A 19001-nucleotide genomic window follows, 5' to 3' on the forward strand; every position below is an offset into this window, starting at 1 on the left:
AACCCCTTTTTACATCAAAACATATATAACTGAAAATGTGTGTGACGCTAAATTACCAAAAAGGAATATGTATTTTCTTTTGACTATCAAAAGGTTATTTACGTATTAGAGAGGCCTGCATTACATCCATGAGCGCAAAAAAGTTTTGTAATCCGCCCGCTTTAAAAGCTTATCAATATGTTGGATAGTCAAAGCAATTTGTTTGTGAATTTTCAACAAATTACATTGAAATCTGAAAATCACCTCGAATAGAAAGCGACGGCAAGCCTGATGTGCATGCATATGAAGGCAGGCAAGCGATAAGTAAACAAACACTACATTTTTGCGTATGCGTGCCTGTGCGCCTGGGTGTATGCTTCGTTGGGTCGTACGTGGGCAGGAATTTATATTTGCCATATTAGACATTAGCAAATGGAAATGAATCGGTTTGTGCGTGTGTGCGCAAGGAATATGTGACCACAATAAGAATGCTTCACAATGTGCCTCACGCCTGTGAATATGAGCCCCTAAAAGTAGGCTAGAAAGCAGAGAAACCCAAGCTAAAGCTATGTAAACAGATACGTAAACGATAGTAAAAGTAAATAAGCAAAAACTTGTCGAAAATTCCGGACAAATGCAGCAAAACAACAACAAATATTCGACTATAATGTAAGTCGTTGTAGAAAAGAGGGAGAGCAAGGCAACCGTTGTGCGGGTGCTGCTGTTGTAGGTTGAAGTTTAATGTGTTAAACTTTATGGAAATTGATGTGGAACAAATGTGAGCGAAGGTCTTAAAGAAAAGTGTGCGGGAAGGAGAAGCAAAAGGTAGCGGTAAAGCGACCGAAAACAGAAAAAAAACAAGAAAAGTTGACGAAAAATAAGCAAACCAGTAAAGCAGCAAATCCGATAAGCGAGCCAGCAGTGGCGGTAAGCCGAAGAGTAAAAGGATATCTACATATGTATACATATATGTTTGCTTATACAAAAACATTTATACATACAAATTCAATTCATGCTTACACAGGTCAAGTTCTGGGCTTGAAGAAAGTGAATACAACCACAAAGCGGGCAAAAACAACACAAAAAACACAAAAAAAAACAGCAAAAAAAAACTAAAAAGAAGCCAAAAAAAAAAGGATCGGCAAGGCAAGCTCAAAAAATGAAAACAAAAACAGCAAATGCACACACACGCACACAGCGATACGAAAAATTTACAAGCAAATAAACAACAGCAAAGGCGAGATAAATGTTGAAGGCTGACATCGGTCGTGTACGCCAGAGATCACATTACAATTGCAACAGAAAAACAGAACACTGGGGTCAACAAGAGAACAAGTTGCTCACACACGCACACAATCATACACACATACATATATCAGATAACTATCAGGGATGGGCCACTAACAAATTATGCCCCGACATATCACTGAAACACTGCAACAACAACAACTACATGAAAGCATAAATAAATGAATGAAGGCTCCACGGGCATGTGGTAGACTGACAGCCAGACTTGACTGACACGCGGGCGCTGACTGAACACCCAGAAGGGCAAGCGCACAAAGATGATGGCAAAACTCGCTCACACAATCGCATGTACAATAATCCGTTAAAAAGTAAACAAACAATCGCACAGGTGAAATGATAGTTGAGCAGTTGCTTGATGAACGAGTGCTCGGAGAGGATGAGTGTTGGACAGTGGTGTAAGCTTGTTGGAATTTACTTGTTGCAATTTTGCATACGCGGTTGAATATATAGAATGAATATTTGCAATTTTTCGAAAGTAAAAAACTTTTTTTGGAAAAATTTGGTTTTGACATAATCTTGTATGCTAACGGTTGTGCTAGTTATTCTAACATTTTTAGCTTATTCCCATATTAATAGACGGAAATGTTTCTAATGAATGTCTGCGTAAAGTTCATGACTAAAATATGTATTATACAGAAGTTTATGGTAAGAGAGAGGAAATGATGTAAGATATTTGTGTGTTGTGAGTCTTCTTCTTGCTTTGACATAAAATATTCTCTAAACGATTTTTTAAAGGATTATTTAGTTAATAGTTCTTGGCGCGATAAATATGTAGAACTTTTCCGTTAACTAGAACCGACTGTCGTGTTCTCTCTGTTAATCATGCTGGATTTATAGGAGAAGAAAAAATATTTCTAACTACAAGACTATAATACTAACTACAAGGCTGATAAGTTGATCATATATATAAAGATATAATGTCATCTTTTTGAACTTTCGACCTCCAAAGTATATAACAGTGACGCGGAGACAGGCTTGTACCAAGCAAAGTAATTTCTCAGGACTCAGTTCAATATCGCTTAATATATTATAAGATAAGTTTGATTGAACTGTTCAGATAAAATTTTTCCTTTCTATATAATAATATATCCATGATTTACCATATATCAGAAGGTCAAGATTCTATAAAATACTACATTTTTTAATATCGACCCTTTAAAGATAAGCTTATTGACAATGTACTGGGTATCTCGAGAACTGTAATCCATAAAAATTTTACCAACTCTTCGATTGCTGACGATGACAAACCGAGTTTTTTCCGAGACACCTGAACACTTCGTAGAGCTCAAAATTAATCACGATAAATATTTTGGGCTTGAGAGCTTGCTTATGTAATGAGAGCAGTTAATTAGAAGATTATGTAGATTATGTGCAGTATAGGGGCATCGTGCTGGATCGAATCGTACATACTCGAAAATATATAATTTTGAATACAATTTCTAATTTAACAGACTAATTTAACAATTAGGGTTTATTGTTTATAGTCTCTAGAGTTGCCTCCAATTCGAAAGAGATATAAAAAGTTATATTCCTTAAAAAAAATGTGGCCCGATATCGGCGGTTTCGACAAAAGAGAAAATTACGTGAGCAAAATTTCAGACCTTCGGATTTCAGATATCTCAACAATTGAAGAACTACACATAGTTAGCGTATATACAGAAAGACAGGCGGACATGGCTAAATCGATAAACCTTACAAACTTCGTGGTCTGCTAAGGGTATAAAAACTTAGTTTTTCATCTTGAACTATATGAGCACTTATAAATTCATAAAAAACATCAGTAACTTTTTGAGTGCTCCAAGAGCTGTCTCACCGCTGTTCGCTCAAGCAGGAATATCATACGCTTGAGATTATATTAGCATGTTGATTTTTATATTCTGAAAAAAATCCTCAAAATTTATTCATTATTTGCAAGCGCCATATGCAATTGGCAGCACTGTGCCAGTGTATTGTTTCCTGCTAACTTGCACAAAGCTTGCTTTTTTCTTGTTGGAAATAAAATCATGATTTATGAGAGCACAGATAGCAAATAATAGGCTTAAAGTCAATGTTTAAATAACAACTAAACAACAATAACAAAACAACAAAAGAGAACGATAGCATATTCAAAGAAAGGAAGAAAGAAAGGAAGGAAGAGGAAGAACCTTAAGTAGCCGTTGAACTGAGACTGAAAAATGACGTGCAAAAGAGCAAGGACAAACAACAAACAAATAGTGATAAGCAAACAATTAATACGAAAGTGAAACATGAGATAATAATCGGGGCAAGACAAAAGGTGTACCGTACAGTTATGTGGCGGTACAGAGCATAGTTGGACAAGTATAGTATTGTATAATTTTTTCTGTGGTGTGAGAAATCAAGGTTGACTTTTTGTTGTAGCTTACCCAATGAGGGTCAGCTGGGAAAGTGACCTTTTCAGCTTTCACTGTGAAATGCAAGCATTGTATTTACAGTTATGTGTGTATCTACTTGTAACTTTCGTACCTTATAGCCTAGCATTAACACCGTTATTTATTTTGTGTACAAATAAGCTGGAATTTCATTAATTTTTGCTTATTTATACGCTTGTTAAGCGAAATGAAATTGAATACATGGCCTGCAGGTGAAGACCAAGAGCATATAACGGTATATGCGAGTGGAACAAGAGAATACTGGAAAGCAGATCCGAAAGGGAAGAGGATAAAAACACGAAATCACGGTTATTTGTGTGTAACCGATAGTTTGCTTGAGTGTGTGTGTTTGGACTCTTATTTGCTTTGACATTCTGTTAGGTAGTTAATATTCCTCATATATACATCTGTAAATATGTAATTTATTAAACCATTGTAAATTATTGAATTTGCCAAAAATTGAATTTCACACACACTTAGACATTGAATCGTTGTGACAAACGTGACGTGGTGTGAACTTGTTTGCCTACAACCACACCTGCTAACAACTTGCCACCGTAAAATCAGCGGAAATGAGTTTCTATAAATAAATAAAATATGTACACCCACACACACACAGTCACGAATAATAAATATATAATAATAAAAGGAAATAGTTATGTGGAAAAGCTGTGTAAGACGATTGTGGCGAGCTGCCAGGAAGGGAAGAACTCAGAAAGGCAGGAAGTGCGTGAGGAAATGACAACGTTAAGCGGTTGTGTTATAATTAGATTTTCAAGAATTTAGTTACGCGTTCAAGTGTTGAGTTGTGCTTTCTTAAAAGTGCTTGCTCATTGAGTCCCTTGTGTTAGCTCTGCTACAAGCATGTAGTCGGGTTTGTTTGTATGTTGGTTTAGAGTAGTATGTATGTTTGTTTGTGTGCTTTGTTTGCTTTTCGGTTTATTGCATTTTGTTGCTTTGCTTATTTTGCTGATATTTAAACGTAAATTTGTGGTATGTCTTTGTTCAATAAGGCGTTAAGTTTACAAAGTGAATAATGCGTAAAAAAAAGAAGAAAATAAAGCGAGAAATTTGCGATTGAAAAGAAGTAAAAGATATAAAAAAATAAATAAAAACTTTAAAAGCATGTCGCATTAATGTTTGTATGGGTTTTTATATTGAACTTAAAAGTTTTCGAATCTTGAAATGTTGAAAGAGTATTAAGTCAGGGAGTCTAACTTTAAATATTAATTAGGTGCAACCAAATAATTTATGTATTCTATACTTTCAACTGAAAAAGGTATTTCTTATGAACAGTATTAAGTAAGCTTTCAGACAAGTTGAAAGATCTCTCGAACCATTGACATTCGTTTTCTAAAACCATTTCGTTTTATTCTATAAGATACTCTCTTATTACATTTAATTCATAATTATATAGATCTAACTAATTGTGTTAGCTTAGGCTAAGCTAGGTTAGGTTAAGAAGTCGATTCTAACAGGCATCTCATTTTAATCGCTCAAAACGCCGGTCTGTTGTGGCACCTTAAACTCCTATATAATTAATCATAAGACCTTCACATATCGACAAAACTCTTTAAGGGGTTACATGGGTTTCGTCGAGCGAAAAACGCCCTATTTTCAATATTTTTTTTTTCATATAGTTCACCGAAGGTAATACGGTCGAGATGTTTCAAATTCAGTCTTGCAAAGGTTGAAGAATGGAGGATAAAGTACCTGGCTATTTTCGCCACACCTTCCACCATACAACTTTGGCAACTACGCCCAACAAGATTCTTTGTCTTGCAACATAAATTCCTATTGGACAATGTCCAGTAAGCACACCTATGATTGCGCAAAGATGAATTTAGCTAAAGGCAGGTAGTTCAGTAGATCTTCTGTATTCTACTCTAAGGCAAAAAGATCTCGCAGTCGCACGGAAGCAGGTCATCGAGCAACGACTATTAAGCGCACGCGAGGCCCATTGGTCTAGTGCTAGAACCCAAAATGCCAAAGGAGATCCAATACGTTCACATTCCGATGTGAGCCGGGCAAGGATGCCTCCTCTTGTTAGCGTAACGGCTTTGCAATTACCATCGATTCCGCTGTGATGAGGCACACAAACCAGTCTGATTATGAAGTAACTTGATGCTATCCCTAGTGAGGACAGACACTCCTTGACTAGCTTTGAGCGCAAGACTACCAGTTTTTTTTAATTACCATACATCATATTTTTAAGCTGTCGCATTTGGTACGCTCTTTAAACTGAGTTAGTAGATACAGTCCCTTGAGTTTCCTACTTTACTATATAGAGGATGAGAATGTAAATTTGGAGATTTAACTCAACACATTTTAAATATATAAATATACGCTAACCGATTTAAAAAAAATAAAACCACAATATTAATATTTTTGTAGAATTGGTTCCCATTAAGATAGATAATTCGAAGTTTGCTTAAGTTCAAGCAAGGCTTTCGAAGATCACAAGCAAAAATTGCTTTTTGATTGTAATTTTTAGCTCTCACACACACAAACAAAGAAGTATTGTAAATCCCCGAAAATTCGGTTTGGTGATTTCGCCTTCCTCTTCATGACAAAATACACACTAAGCCCAACTGAAGTAACTTAATTACAGATTATAACAGGTATACTAAAATTTCAATAAAAAATAAATAAAAGAAACAAACATCTTAAAACGGCTTATAGAGGCGAGCTACAAATTGAAGAAAAAAAAAATACCAACTAAAACCAATAACAAAACGGACAAGAGTATCACAAAACTAAAAGTAAAAGAACAACAAAACACAAAATAGAGTCACATAAAAATATCGAGGCACCAAAAGAACAAGGGCGAACGGTGAACAACAAAAGCAACAACCTAAAAAAAGCCGCTAAAAATGGATGAAAAAAGTATTAAAACTGTAACCAAAATAAACTTCACCTAATAACACACTTTCGCAGCTGTTTATGTTCTGGACAAACCCACACATATAAACACATATGTATACACATGTATGTAGAAAAAGCAAACAAGAAGCATGACACAAAACGAAAGAAGCAACTATGCACATTTAACCCAAATTTCGCAAAGCGCCAATGGGAACAGACAGACTGTATGCGGCACAAAGTGGACCGGGGGGAGCGCCGGCCAAATGCAAGCTGTAAGCGGAACAGCGTGAGAGTGCAAAAACAAAGCAAAACAGCAGAGGAAAAGGTGGTCAAACACAGACGTTGGCGACTGTGGCTCCAAAAATGCCAGTAAGCAAAGTAAAAAGCGGTCGAAAGCCGCAAAAACAGTAAATAAAATTAAAAAAAAAAAAATAATTTTTTACAATGCACAAAAACTGCGGAAGCAAAACTGGCCAAATACCAAAAATTGTAAAACAAAAAGAATAGTAAGTGCATAAAAAATTTAGAAAAAGCAATGAAATCAAAGACAAACCCCCAACACTGAGCAATTGCTAAAAGTAACGGCAATTAAAAGGGTTGCAATCGCTGCGACAATAACTGAAATTACAAACCGCGTTGCGCGAGTTTTTTAAACTAAGTTCGCCGCTCGGCATGCGGCAAGTGGTTGTCGGCGCCGGTTGGCTGTGGGAGTGTGTGTGTGTGTTGGCCAATACCAGAGTAGCGTCAACTGGCGGTTTCGGGGTTTTCGAAAATGAAATGAAATTCTGTAAAGCCAATGTGACAGCAGTTTAAAATTTGCCAATGGATGAGAACACTTAGAAAATATGTATATATAGTTACATATATATAGGTGTATAATACGGATTTGATATTCTTGACATTCTAGTTATTGAATAAATGTCGGTTTGGTTATACGGAATGTGGTCTTATCAGTTAAGAGGTCAGAAAGGAAAGCGCTGAATCGCATTTTATGAGAAGCGACAGTAACTTACCACAAAATTGCTTTAGCTTGTGATAGTTTTTACATATTTTTTTTACTCGTCTTTCTTAGTTTTTTTATCACCTAAAAAGCTATTGAGAAGCAAAGTGAAAGCACATTTTTGTATAAAAAATTATTTAAGCTTGCTTTAAGTATATCAGTTTGACTTTTTCTGCCATATGTATGAGTAAAAGTTTCTCTTCGAATTGGATTGAAATATTTGAAAATACTTCTGTTTGTTCACAAAATTTAGCGCTAAATTAAGCTTCGTAAGATTTTTAAAAGTAACCATATCTGAAAAGAAGTAAAATAAATAAAAGGCATTTTGAAGATTAATCTGTATCTTTACCCTTATGCAATATAATAAACTTTATAATTGGGAAATTCATAGGAAAAAACCTTTACTTTGATGTAACCAAAAGATTTTGAATTAAGCTTGAAAAATTCAAATTCCATAAATTTGGTGTTCCTCTGACAGCTAAGAAATAAAACATGCCAAATACGCTTTAAAAAATTCACCGTTTAGTTTTAGCATCTAGCTTAGGTTTTTATTGCAATAATTAATAATCTGGTGGGAAAGTTCGCGTGTTAATCTTGTAACTTTCTGTTGAACACAACAGGTGGCCGATCCCTTGCTACTTTTCTCCATTAATTTTATTTCATTGAAATTTTTTGCTCTTTCTAACAATCGCAATATCACAGCTTAATATCGTCATGTGAGCAGATTTTGTATACTTTTCCAACAACGAACACGCCACCTTTACATCAACATCTACTTTATACAATCAAAACACTTGAGTCCATTTTCTGTTATTGTTAAGTGGCTCGTTTTCACATTATATTGTATAAGGCGTTATGCTATATTTTATTGCTTTAAGTCTTGTCTATTTTCATAAATAAATAAAGGTACTTTCTACACGTGTCACAAACAATTATATTTTCACACTGAGAAAAAGTAATTTTTTTAATACAAAATTTCTCTGCAAAATGCACACGACGTTATACTCCAAAAGAATTCTTTATTTTATAACAGTACTTCTACAAAAAAAAAAAAAACATAATAAAAATTTCGATATTCCAAATATCTGTATTTTTATTGAATGTATACCTTACAAAGCTACAATTTAGAAGATAGAATTTTCTCCTACTTCTGATTAGTGACTCGCGCTTAAATGTAGGCAACAATTTCTGGCAGCACAGACTTAAAGCGCCTATAATGACAATTGCTATTTATATATATAACTCAAATGGTTTAGGTGATTTATTTTTAGGCAGAAATTTATAATACTTACAAGTAGCTTAAGTATGTCGATTAAAACTAAAAATTTTCACTTTTTACCATAAAGTTTTAAGATAGTCTTATATTCTGTCATAACACTGACTCAGGGTGCTGTTAAGTTTCTAATCTCACAAATAACTTTTTTTATTATATTTATTTCTGAGATTATCAACATATTTGTGCATCATATATCGCTATCATTCTTGCTTCTTGCCGTTAGCATAAAATTCACCACAGATGTAGGCAATATAAAATTTTTTATTCGCCTCATAGATTATTATCTAAAGTTTCGATCATTAATGCTACCAAGTTACCAATTTTTTGCCGAATGCATAAAATTCACCACTGATGTGGGGAATATACAATTTCTTTATTCATCTCAGAGATTAATCTCTAAGTTTTAACATTTCGTGCTACGAACTTACTAGCTTATTTTTCGTAAGTCTGAAACTGACCATAGAGTGGTGAGTTTTTATAGGCAGTATTTAAGAAAACTATTTTTATTGTATATATTTGATTTATTTTATTAAATTTCGTTATAATACTCTTATTTTGTGGTGAGACTGTCACATTCTATTTTACAGTGTAATTTATACACCACTGTGCTTTATATTATTTTGGCTCAGCGCATTCCAGTGTATTTGAATAAGCTAGGTGCTTATTGTATCGCTTGCGGTAATTTGTGTCTACTCGCATAAAGTTCCGAGTATGCCCACTTTAGATTGCTATCAGACGGCGTTAGGTTGACGAAAATTGTTTACGTAACTCGCAGGTATCTCTTACCGTTTGGCACAAAAATACATATGCGCGAAAATTATCAATATTTTTCTTCAAATAACAACAGAAAACAAAAGTTTGTGTCAAATTATGCGCCAAGGCTCAGTGAATGGCTCTGACAAATTGAAGAAATATTACTCCGCCGACGGAATGACGCTGCATTATGTGCTTGGTTATTGGAATTTTGTAAAAAATTACACATATTTACACCTGAAGCTTTGCTATTACGCACTGAAAGTTTTTTTTTGTACTTTTTTATTATTATTTTTTCTACTTTTTTTAATGTTTTTATTCTTTAGCAAATACTTATCACTTTTTTCCTCCTAAAGCTGTGTTCGTGTAGATTTACAACACCATTTCACCATTGACAACAACAGCTGCAGGCTTGGCACTTTATTGTACTTAAGGCAGTGTACAGGCTGTCTAACAACACTAAGTCGAACTAATAAATTTCTTTGCTCTCAGCTCCCGCGAAAATTGATACGCTCCACTTGTTGCTGCTTCTCACTTCCCCACATATATACATATTTTTACTGTATTTGTACTTAGTATATTTAAATGTTTGCTTATGTAAATATTTTTCGGAGCCCCACAGCTATTTCAAATGGCAACAGCGTGTTTTTGTATTTTTTCAGATGCGACATTATTTTCCGCTGTTGTCTAAGATTCTGCCTCTTTGCAAACTCCCATTCATTTCTGCGTTATATTTGAAGAAAATATAGCCACCCATATATTGGCGTGCCTTCATCTTCTGTGGCATGTAATTTTTCAGCAAATATTTTTTGTTGTAATCTTTTTACTGTTTCTGCCTTGCTGCTGCTTCCATTGTCAATTTGTTATGTTCCCTTACACGCTTGAAATTTTTTGATTTATCTATAACATATCCACAGGCGCTACACAGGCTAAACCCTCTTACCAAGTGTGGAAATTTAGACAAGCTTTCTTTGAGCTTTCTTTGGATTTGCAGCTGGAAGCGAAAAATCGCTTTAGAATTGAATTTGCTAGAAATATGTAAAATCATTTCTTATTGTAAGCTTTTTTTTCAAACAATATATTCCTTCACACTGTAATATTTCAGCTTAGCGTTGCTGCCACATGCATATACCGTCAAAAAGTTTTGCGCACTCCTCACTGCCAGCACTCGAATATTTCTTTTTCCTTCTTTCTATCACAAGTTTATTTTCGAGTGCTCGCTTCACATTATTCGCTTCTGCAGCTTTATCATTTTGTTTCGATGTTTCTTGCTGATGCCGTTATAATATATTATTATTATTATGTTGCATATTTTTTGCCCAAACTTTTACATAACTCCAAAAGCGCATATGCTTTGTCTCGTGTGAATGTTGCTTATACGCCACGGCATACAGAAATTGCGTTGGGAGGGGAGGAAGTCTGGCAGATTGCTCAAGAGTGCCTGTCTTGGCGTTTGAGTTGTGCATTATGTTGCTCATAAGTCAATGTAGGCGAGGCGTATTGTTGGCGGTTAATCTCTTTGTAGAAGGCACTCAATACGGACAGTTATGATTTATTAGATTTTATTGTATGAAATTTAAATTTTTCTTAAGTAATTGATCCCCTTGCCGGTTGGAAATGCGAAAGTTTGAGTGATGTGCAGATAATGAGATCTCAATCTAAAATTCATTTGATATATGTACGTATGTATAGCAGCAAGCAAATGTATATAATATGGACGCTATATTTTCTTAGTAAAAATTTATAGTAATTTAATCTAAAAAGACATGTTTCTCGTTTCTATAGCTTTTATAGAATATCTGCCACTTTGATTATTAAAATGGCCTCAATATAAAATTTGATCAATATAAACTTTATTTTGCTGAAAAACAAATATTTTTTGAGAGTATTATATATTTTTAAAAATCGTAATCCCGAAATTTTCGGAATTTATTTTCAAAATAAAATAAGTTACAAAACTAGGAACAACAAAAATTCCGAGTCCCTGTATTTATTCATAAAATTTGCTGCAACAAAAAATTATTGCATAATAGTAGTGCAATTAATCCCGATATATGAAGTTTAATTTAAAAAATATTTCAAGGTATTCAGGTAAAAGCGTTTTAGTTAGCATTTACATTTTTTTTCTGCTTAAAATATGTGGTTTTGCCAATTTTACTTTTAAGGAAGTCTTTAAGTAGAAAAAGCTTTTAAGAAAAGTATTATTAAAAAACAGCATTTTAACCTTTTTGAAAGTGTCTTCTATTAAGCATACTTGAAACAGTTTATTAAAAAAAAATAAAAGTAAATTAAAAAAAAAATTAAAAAACGGGGTCCCGAAAATTTCGGGACTCGAGTTTTTTGTAATATTATGTTAGAGTATTTTTTTTGTTTTGTAAATTTTAAAACATTGTTTCAAATATTCACAAATTTTTAGCAAGTTGATTGATGAAAATTTGAGTGATTTATTTAAAACATTAAATATTTTTCTTCTGCTTACAGGGGTATCAATGTTGTTGTTGAAAGGGGATTTTTAGGTATTATCTTTTATCTCAATAAAAGAATTTAATTTAATATAGTTAGTACAATATTTAATAGTATAAGTTTAAAGGTTTTTATAATTAAAAATTTATTTAAAATGTTTTTTGTTTTATTGTATAAATAAAATTTTAAGTTATCTTTATGTGTAAGTAATACTTTTAGTACTTAATTTAAATTAGTTAACAAGTTTATTAGTAAAATAATAAATACTTTTAGAAGTTTTTTAATAAAATTTAAAATATTTCCTCTCTTTTCAGATTTTTTCTCAAAAAACCAATCGCCAATGCCACAAGAAATTGCCGAACATTGACAGCTCAACCCAAAACTTGTACGAAATGCCGCCAAAAAAAAACAAACAATTTTTTAGCGCATACTCTAGTCGAAATATGTAGTAGAAAAAAAATTATTGAATTCAATGAGGAAATATGATGCCACTTTTAGAGCCTAATATCACTAATCAATAAATATATTAATAAAAAAAAATTATTTTTTTAATTTGCATAATTAATAATTCTAATAAATATTCCTTCTCATTTCTTTCAGTGCAGTGCAATTTAGCAAATAAGTTTAAATCAGTGCAAACATAAAGAAAATACAAAATATTTTGTAAAAAAAATAATATTAAAACCAAAAAAGTGCATAAAAGCATTTTTAAAATCAAAGTCCACCGCCCACCAACAAAAAAAGCATTTAAGTAAAGTATCTCCGAGCGCAAACGGTCGGCTACGCGTCGGTTTTGTGAGTGCGCGTGTGTGTTGCAACGTTTTCGTCACGTGTGCAATATTTATTATAAATAATATCAATATATAAAATCCATCTAAGTGTCGCTTTGGTCCAAATAATATAAGTCGTAGATATCAATCTACGTTTTGTTCGTTAATTCTTTGAACGTGTGTGTTTTGTGATAACCGTTCGAAGTCGAAACGTGAGTGTGTTTGAAATTCGCAAAAATTGCGTAGCGTTTTCGGGCGCGTGCGCAAATCACTCCGCGGACGTTTCGCACGCCGCCAAAATGCATCCGCCCACAGGCAAGCATTGCCGGCAAATTAGTGACGACAACGAAACCAACAGCAACAACAACAACGCAACTGCAATGATGACGGACCGTCGAAGGAGCAACAAGAACAACACTGCGGCGTCAAATGCGGCGACAGCCACAACAACAGCAACAGTTGCTACGAAAACATTCGGCAATCATTGCCGTCAACTGAGTGTTTTGGTGTGCTTCGTCGCCATTGTCGCCTTAAATAATTTCGGCTGTCTGCTGACAACAACAACGGCTGCCATGCAACGGGAAAATATGCGAGTGCTGCCATTGCCAGAAGGTAAGTGGGAAATATAAACTAAAGAATTAAAAGCTTATTATGGAAGCGAGTGAATAGCAATTTTGTGGCCAACGTTTAAAATGTTTAATTATTTGGACTAGTACCAGACTGACCCGAAAAGGTTCACCGTTTTATTTAAATTTTTTACGCATTTAAAAAAAAAAAAAAATTATTTTTATTTTCGTTTAAATCTATTTTATTAGCAATTCGTTGGTTCATTTTTTTGATTTAAAGTTATTTTGTTATATTTCAAAAAAATATTACGTATTTGAAATATACAAATTTAAACTTTTTCAAAACATTTTCTGTCTCCATCTACTCGTATGCTCATAATCCTGCTTATAAACGATGCTGTTGCTCTCACCCATGCGTCTGCACATTGAGTTTACATCTGTGCCACATGACACATACATTTTTAATTGTCAACAATGAAATATTGTCAACCATGACAGCTGAGACAATTTGTACTGTCAAGTTTCTAAGTGCTTTCGGCTTAGAATTTAAATGTAGGCTTAACAGACTTACTTAAACGAGCTTGTATGCCAAGCAGCCTATATACATACGTACATATCGCATGGTAGAGACAGATACTGCTGCATAAATACTTTCAAATTGAGGTTCAAAAAGTTTCCCAGTATGAATATTAAGGAATTTTTTAATTGGTATAATGAAATATTACAAGTGTGGATGAAAGAAAAAATATAAAAATGTATGCGAAATATTTTTTTTTCTGGGAATATTTCTATTATTATGGCAACTCCGTTTAAGTAAAAAATTTAAATAAAATTATTCTAACCTTAAATTTTTGCTTTTTCCTGCATTTGTTGTCAGTATACTTTGTCTGTTGCATATATGCTACCGCAGGTGTACCCAAATTTTAAATTTCAAATATAATAATTTTCAAAATAAACTGGAAAATTCTATATTATTTTTAATTTATTTATTAAAAAAAAAAATAATAATAAGATTTTTTAATTTTATAACCTATAAAAAGTAAGAAATTAAAACAGAAAACTTTTTTTGAACGCTGTTTCAGACTTTTACATAAATTAAACTCTATTGAGCTCAAGAAAAATTAAGTTTTGTTGCTTTAATACGAAAACCAATTTGGTTTTTTTTTGTTAAAAAAATTTAAAATATTATATTTTTGTTACACTTTTATATTATATAATTATTTCAAAAACTAAGTATATTTTTGAAAAACTTCAGACTATTTTTCTTCATAAACTCTTCGATATTTACTACAAAGAGTGAAGAATGAAATATGCTAAAATTTTGGTATACAAAAACAATTTTCCGTATGACCGATGAGGTATAGGACTTGTCACCTAAAATTTTACCTATACACCGAATTAAGATAAAAAAGGCCAAATTATTTACATCTTTGTGATTTCAACTAGCGTATATAGCTCATAACTACCCCTTTTTGGGGGTAAAAAACTACTACATACTACGAGTTTAGGACTCTTAAGTTTTACCAAACTCTAAAGACAAAAACGTGCACTTCAATATTTTTGTGTGAACAACTTTGAGATATTCTCAATTATTTCCACATGAATACTCGCACCCGATAATTCATGCGTGCCCTCTATTTTAAAGGTCACCAATATTGTATTCTGTGTTTTTTTTTCTTTTACTTTTATTCACAAACTTTATAAAAAACTCGTTTTCCAACACCATAACAGCCATACAGTTAAACGTATAAAAATAATATCAGTACTTTTCCTTTATTATCATTTCTCTACGAATAATCATGACTTCTGCTCCAATTGCTTTTAATGCGAAATCTCTGCCCAGTTATTGGAACTTTTCTAGTTCAAGTTACAAATCTGTGCTTTTTATACCATATTTTTTCAATGAATTTCGCAACGCTGCCACTCTGCAAGAGGCATGCGTCTATATGCACGTATGTGCAGCAGCAACACGTGAGTCGCAATGGCGTTAGTCACCTACCAACAATCACGTGCGAATACATTTGTGAACTGCAGCGGGTACTTACACGTACTAAGGGGCATGCATTATGTATAACGGCTTATACATATAAGTGCATTTCTGTGCTACAAACGTGTGTGTGTATAAATGAAATTGCCGTATTGTTTTTCGCACACCACGCGTCATAACACTTGACGCCACGCTACACTTAAATATAGCACAAAAATAAATAGATATGCAGACACGTAAATATTTATAAATAAATATACCTATCTTACACTATGAATGGTCCCAGTTGAACTCAACTGTAATTTGAGGTTTATGAAAGAAAAGAATATATGGCGACCGGAAAAAATCTCTTAAATGAGATTTTATACATAGTCAATAGAAATTATTTATATTTATAGAAGAATTTCATATAATCGATATTATTTGAGTAATGTAAAATATTTAATTAAATTTTATGTAAACATTTTAATTAATCGATTTAACATTTATCGATTGGCTCTGTTCGATTTTAAATTAATTGATATATTTTATCGATGATCCTACATTCCCATGTTTGGATGAAAAATCCTTTAGACAGTCAATACATCACACGCAATTTTATATAAGAATTTAAAATAATCGATACATTTTTTTACAGATATTAATTCAATCATATCTTTCGATCATAAATTTTGATTATATATATAAATATATTTACAAAATTAGCTTCTTAAAGTTTCCTTGATTGTTTTTGAAGGCGATTTATCGATTTTATACTATAGTACTGATTTTCCGTCTAAATTCATGGCCTAACCAGACAAAATGTCTGGTAAAATGTATTTACATATACATATGTACATACGTATATTGTATGGCAAAAATAAATATTTTTTTTGTGAGAACACCGTCGAGAAGCACCAACTCTATGTTATTGAAATAGTGTCATATTAAAGTCATGCTTTTTACGTATTATAATTTCGACTATTTTCATTAAAACTTTTCAATATACGTACATACATACATATATTGTTTAAAATGGCACATAAAATCATACTCTCTCACTTATATTAAAATTTCGATTATTTTCATCGAAATTTTTGGATAAAAATTTTTATAAATATTATCGATAACATATAAATGTCAAAATAAAATTATGCTCTCATACTTGTATTGAAATTTCCATTAACTTTCATCGATATTTTCGATAATATTTTTTTTTATAAATACATATACATGTTACCGATAAAAAATAAAAATTATACTTTTAAATAACTTATAAGTATATACTTAAAATATTTCAAGGAAATTAAATATCGGTTAAATTTGAACGAAAATGTATTAACTGCGTGCTTCTTTAATCAAGATGAGTTTGAAAATACTCATAGTATAGAGTTAGTTAACATATTTTACTTTATGCAAAACATTAATAAATTTTTAAAAATACGCTTTGTTAAAATATCGATTAATTGATCAATAACATCGATAAAATTTTATCGTTTGTTATCGATAATTTAAATAAATTCCTCGAGAAAATTACTAAGTAAATTTTTCCAATGCAAAAATAATAATAATAAAATATTTCACTAATAACAAATAGTTAATTTGACTGCTTCTTGGATACAATGATATTGTGAAGGGTTTTTTTTTAGCAGTATTCACATAACGTTTAGAGTGCTCCGCTATCCTACCATATTCCAGTAGCAGTTCTTACTGGGTTACTCACAACATAAGTACAAATTTAATACTACTCACACACAGTCACTAGATGTTAATGCATGTGACTATGCCATTGTTTATAAATTTATGCTCGTCATCACACTCATATATATACACCTAGGTGTTTTCACGTCACTCTCATTACGTTAGTTTTAATGCTCCTCCAGCTGCATGTTGTCGCTCTTGAGCATCAGTCACTAAAACTTTCCTTCAGCGTAGTTGTTATTGTTGTTGCTGTTATTATAACGAATATTGTCCTACAGCAGCGCGCCACTGCAGTGACACCCACTCAAGCGGGCGTGTTTGGGTGCACGCAAGAACTGAGACCATTAGACAGCCTCACGTTCTTACTCATACATACACACACACGTCTGCATGCGTGACTTTCACTTATGTGTTCATTAAATTTGAATATTTGAACATTTCGTGCGAAATGGAGCGTGTGCGCTTCGCCTGCACATCGCACAGCTTTCGATTTCCTCATCAATGTTCCCACGAAGTGCAGGCATTCAAGTCAACCTTGCGTCCGCTTGCAAGTTGTTGTGTGTTGTAGACGAAAAGGTTGTGTGGTTAACTCCCGCTTTGTGTTGTTGTTATTTTATGAGGTGTAAATTTGATGTGTAAACATATTGCTGCAAATATGCACACCTGTGTATGTGTGTGTGCCGTTTGAGAAGTTTGTTGTGTGAGTATCTGAATTTGCTTCTGGGTACAGCCTATAGCTTGTTGCATACTTATGCATTTCACTATTCTTCCTGCTTTAAAGTCTCATACTTAACCTGAGTATATTGCAACTTTGATGCCAACGATGCAGTGTTGCATAGACGAGTACATATATAGTCCAATAAGACTGCAAGTAAATAAATTGCGTCTATATATTTACACATATACATTTACTTGCATATGTATGTGATCTACTTTCTTCGTCTACGCATTAGTACTTATATTTAGTGAAAAGAGCTACAATCAAAGTTCATTAGTTGTTATTGGTTATACTTTGCTCATTTATTTGTGAATGCTTCGTTACACTAACTCTTTGCCAATTCAGCTGTAATCGATACTAGATGCAAGCAAGACAAAATTAGTATATACTACAAGTATATGTGTGCATTATATAGAACGGCTTACCGCTTCGTGATACGAGTTTACTTCTATGAAGAGAACTTAATAGAAGAACTACACATTTGCAAGTCAGAAAACTAACTTAAAAAATTCTTTCACCGGATCAACTTGAAATGTTCGAAGAATATCCGTACATTCGACATATATGTAAAAAAATCGATTTTTTATCCCCGCTTAAACTATTTCAGAGCGCTAGGTGGAGTTCACTAACAACGTTTTTGTATCCCAAAATCTCACAGTGTTTGCATCTAGGCAACCATGTGGTATCCTCTCTTCGAAAAGTGAAATTGCGAAATTATTGTAAATTTTCTTTAAGCTTGACTTTGAACGCACGAGCTCTCAACCAACAGTCATTTGCTCTAAATTCTTGTTTACAGCAGCCGGAAAGACGGTTCGGTATTTATTTTTATTTTATTCTTCTCATATCAATTTACCTTAAATAAAAAAAACATATTTAAAAATGTATCACTTAACTCAGATTTTTTTTGCTAACCTAACTCAAATGTATATCTGTTCCTTTTTTTTCTTGGAGCTCATACTTACTTGTATTGGACAACATAATAAAACAAACAATAAAAAAAACGTTAAATTCAGCTGTACTGAAGCTATAATACCCTTCACAGGTGCAATTCTTATAGAAGAAAACGAATCTCTATCTTGATTTTGATTTTTTGATCGGTCATACTACAGTGGTTCGATAGCAGTCTTACCGAAAACTAGCAGTTTCTTGGAGAGAAAAGGACATTTAAAAAATTTCAAGAAAAAGATCGATATCTCGAAAATAGTGTTAGTTCACGTAACTACCGACAGACAAACAAACAGAGAGA

At 32.9% G+C, this 19001-nt stretch overlaps 1 protein-coding gene across 3 annotated transcripts in view; it reads left to right on the plus strand.

The window, feature by feature from the left end:
* mgl (low-density lipoprotein receptor-related protein megalin) overlaps nucleotides 1–19001 on the plus strand; it is a 382146-nt gene that overhangs the window by 71279 nt on the left and 291866 nt on the right. For all 3 annotated transcript variants that reach the window (XM_036376212.2, XM_036376216.2, XM_036376215.2), the window contains exon 2: nucleotides 12635–13416. In XM_036376212.2, coding sequence (XP_036232105.2) covers nucleotides 13104–13416 — 313 coding nt within the window. In that variant the 5' untranslated portion in view covers nucleotides 12635–13103. The remainder of the gene's footprint in view (nucleotides 1–12634; nucleotides 13417–19001) is intronic.

The sequence above is a fragment of the Bactrocera oleae genome, chromosome 5, assembly GCF_042242935.1.
Source record: "Bactrocera oleae isolate idBacOlea1 chromosome 5, idBacOlea1, whole genome shotgun sequence".
Taxonomy (NCBI): domain Eukaryota; kingdom Metazoa; phylum Arthropoda; class Insecta; order Diptera; family Tephritidae; genus Bactrocera; species Bactrocera oleae.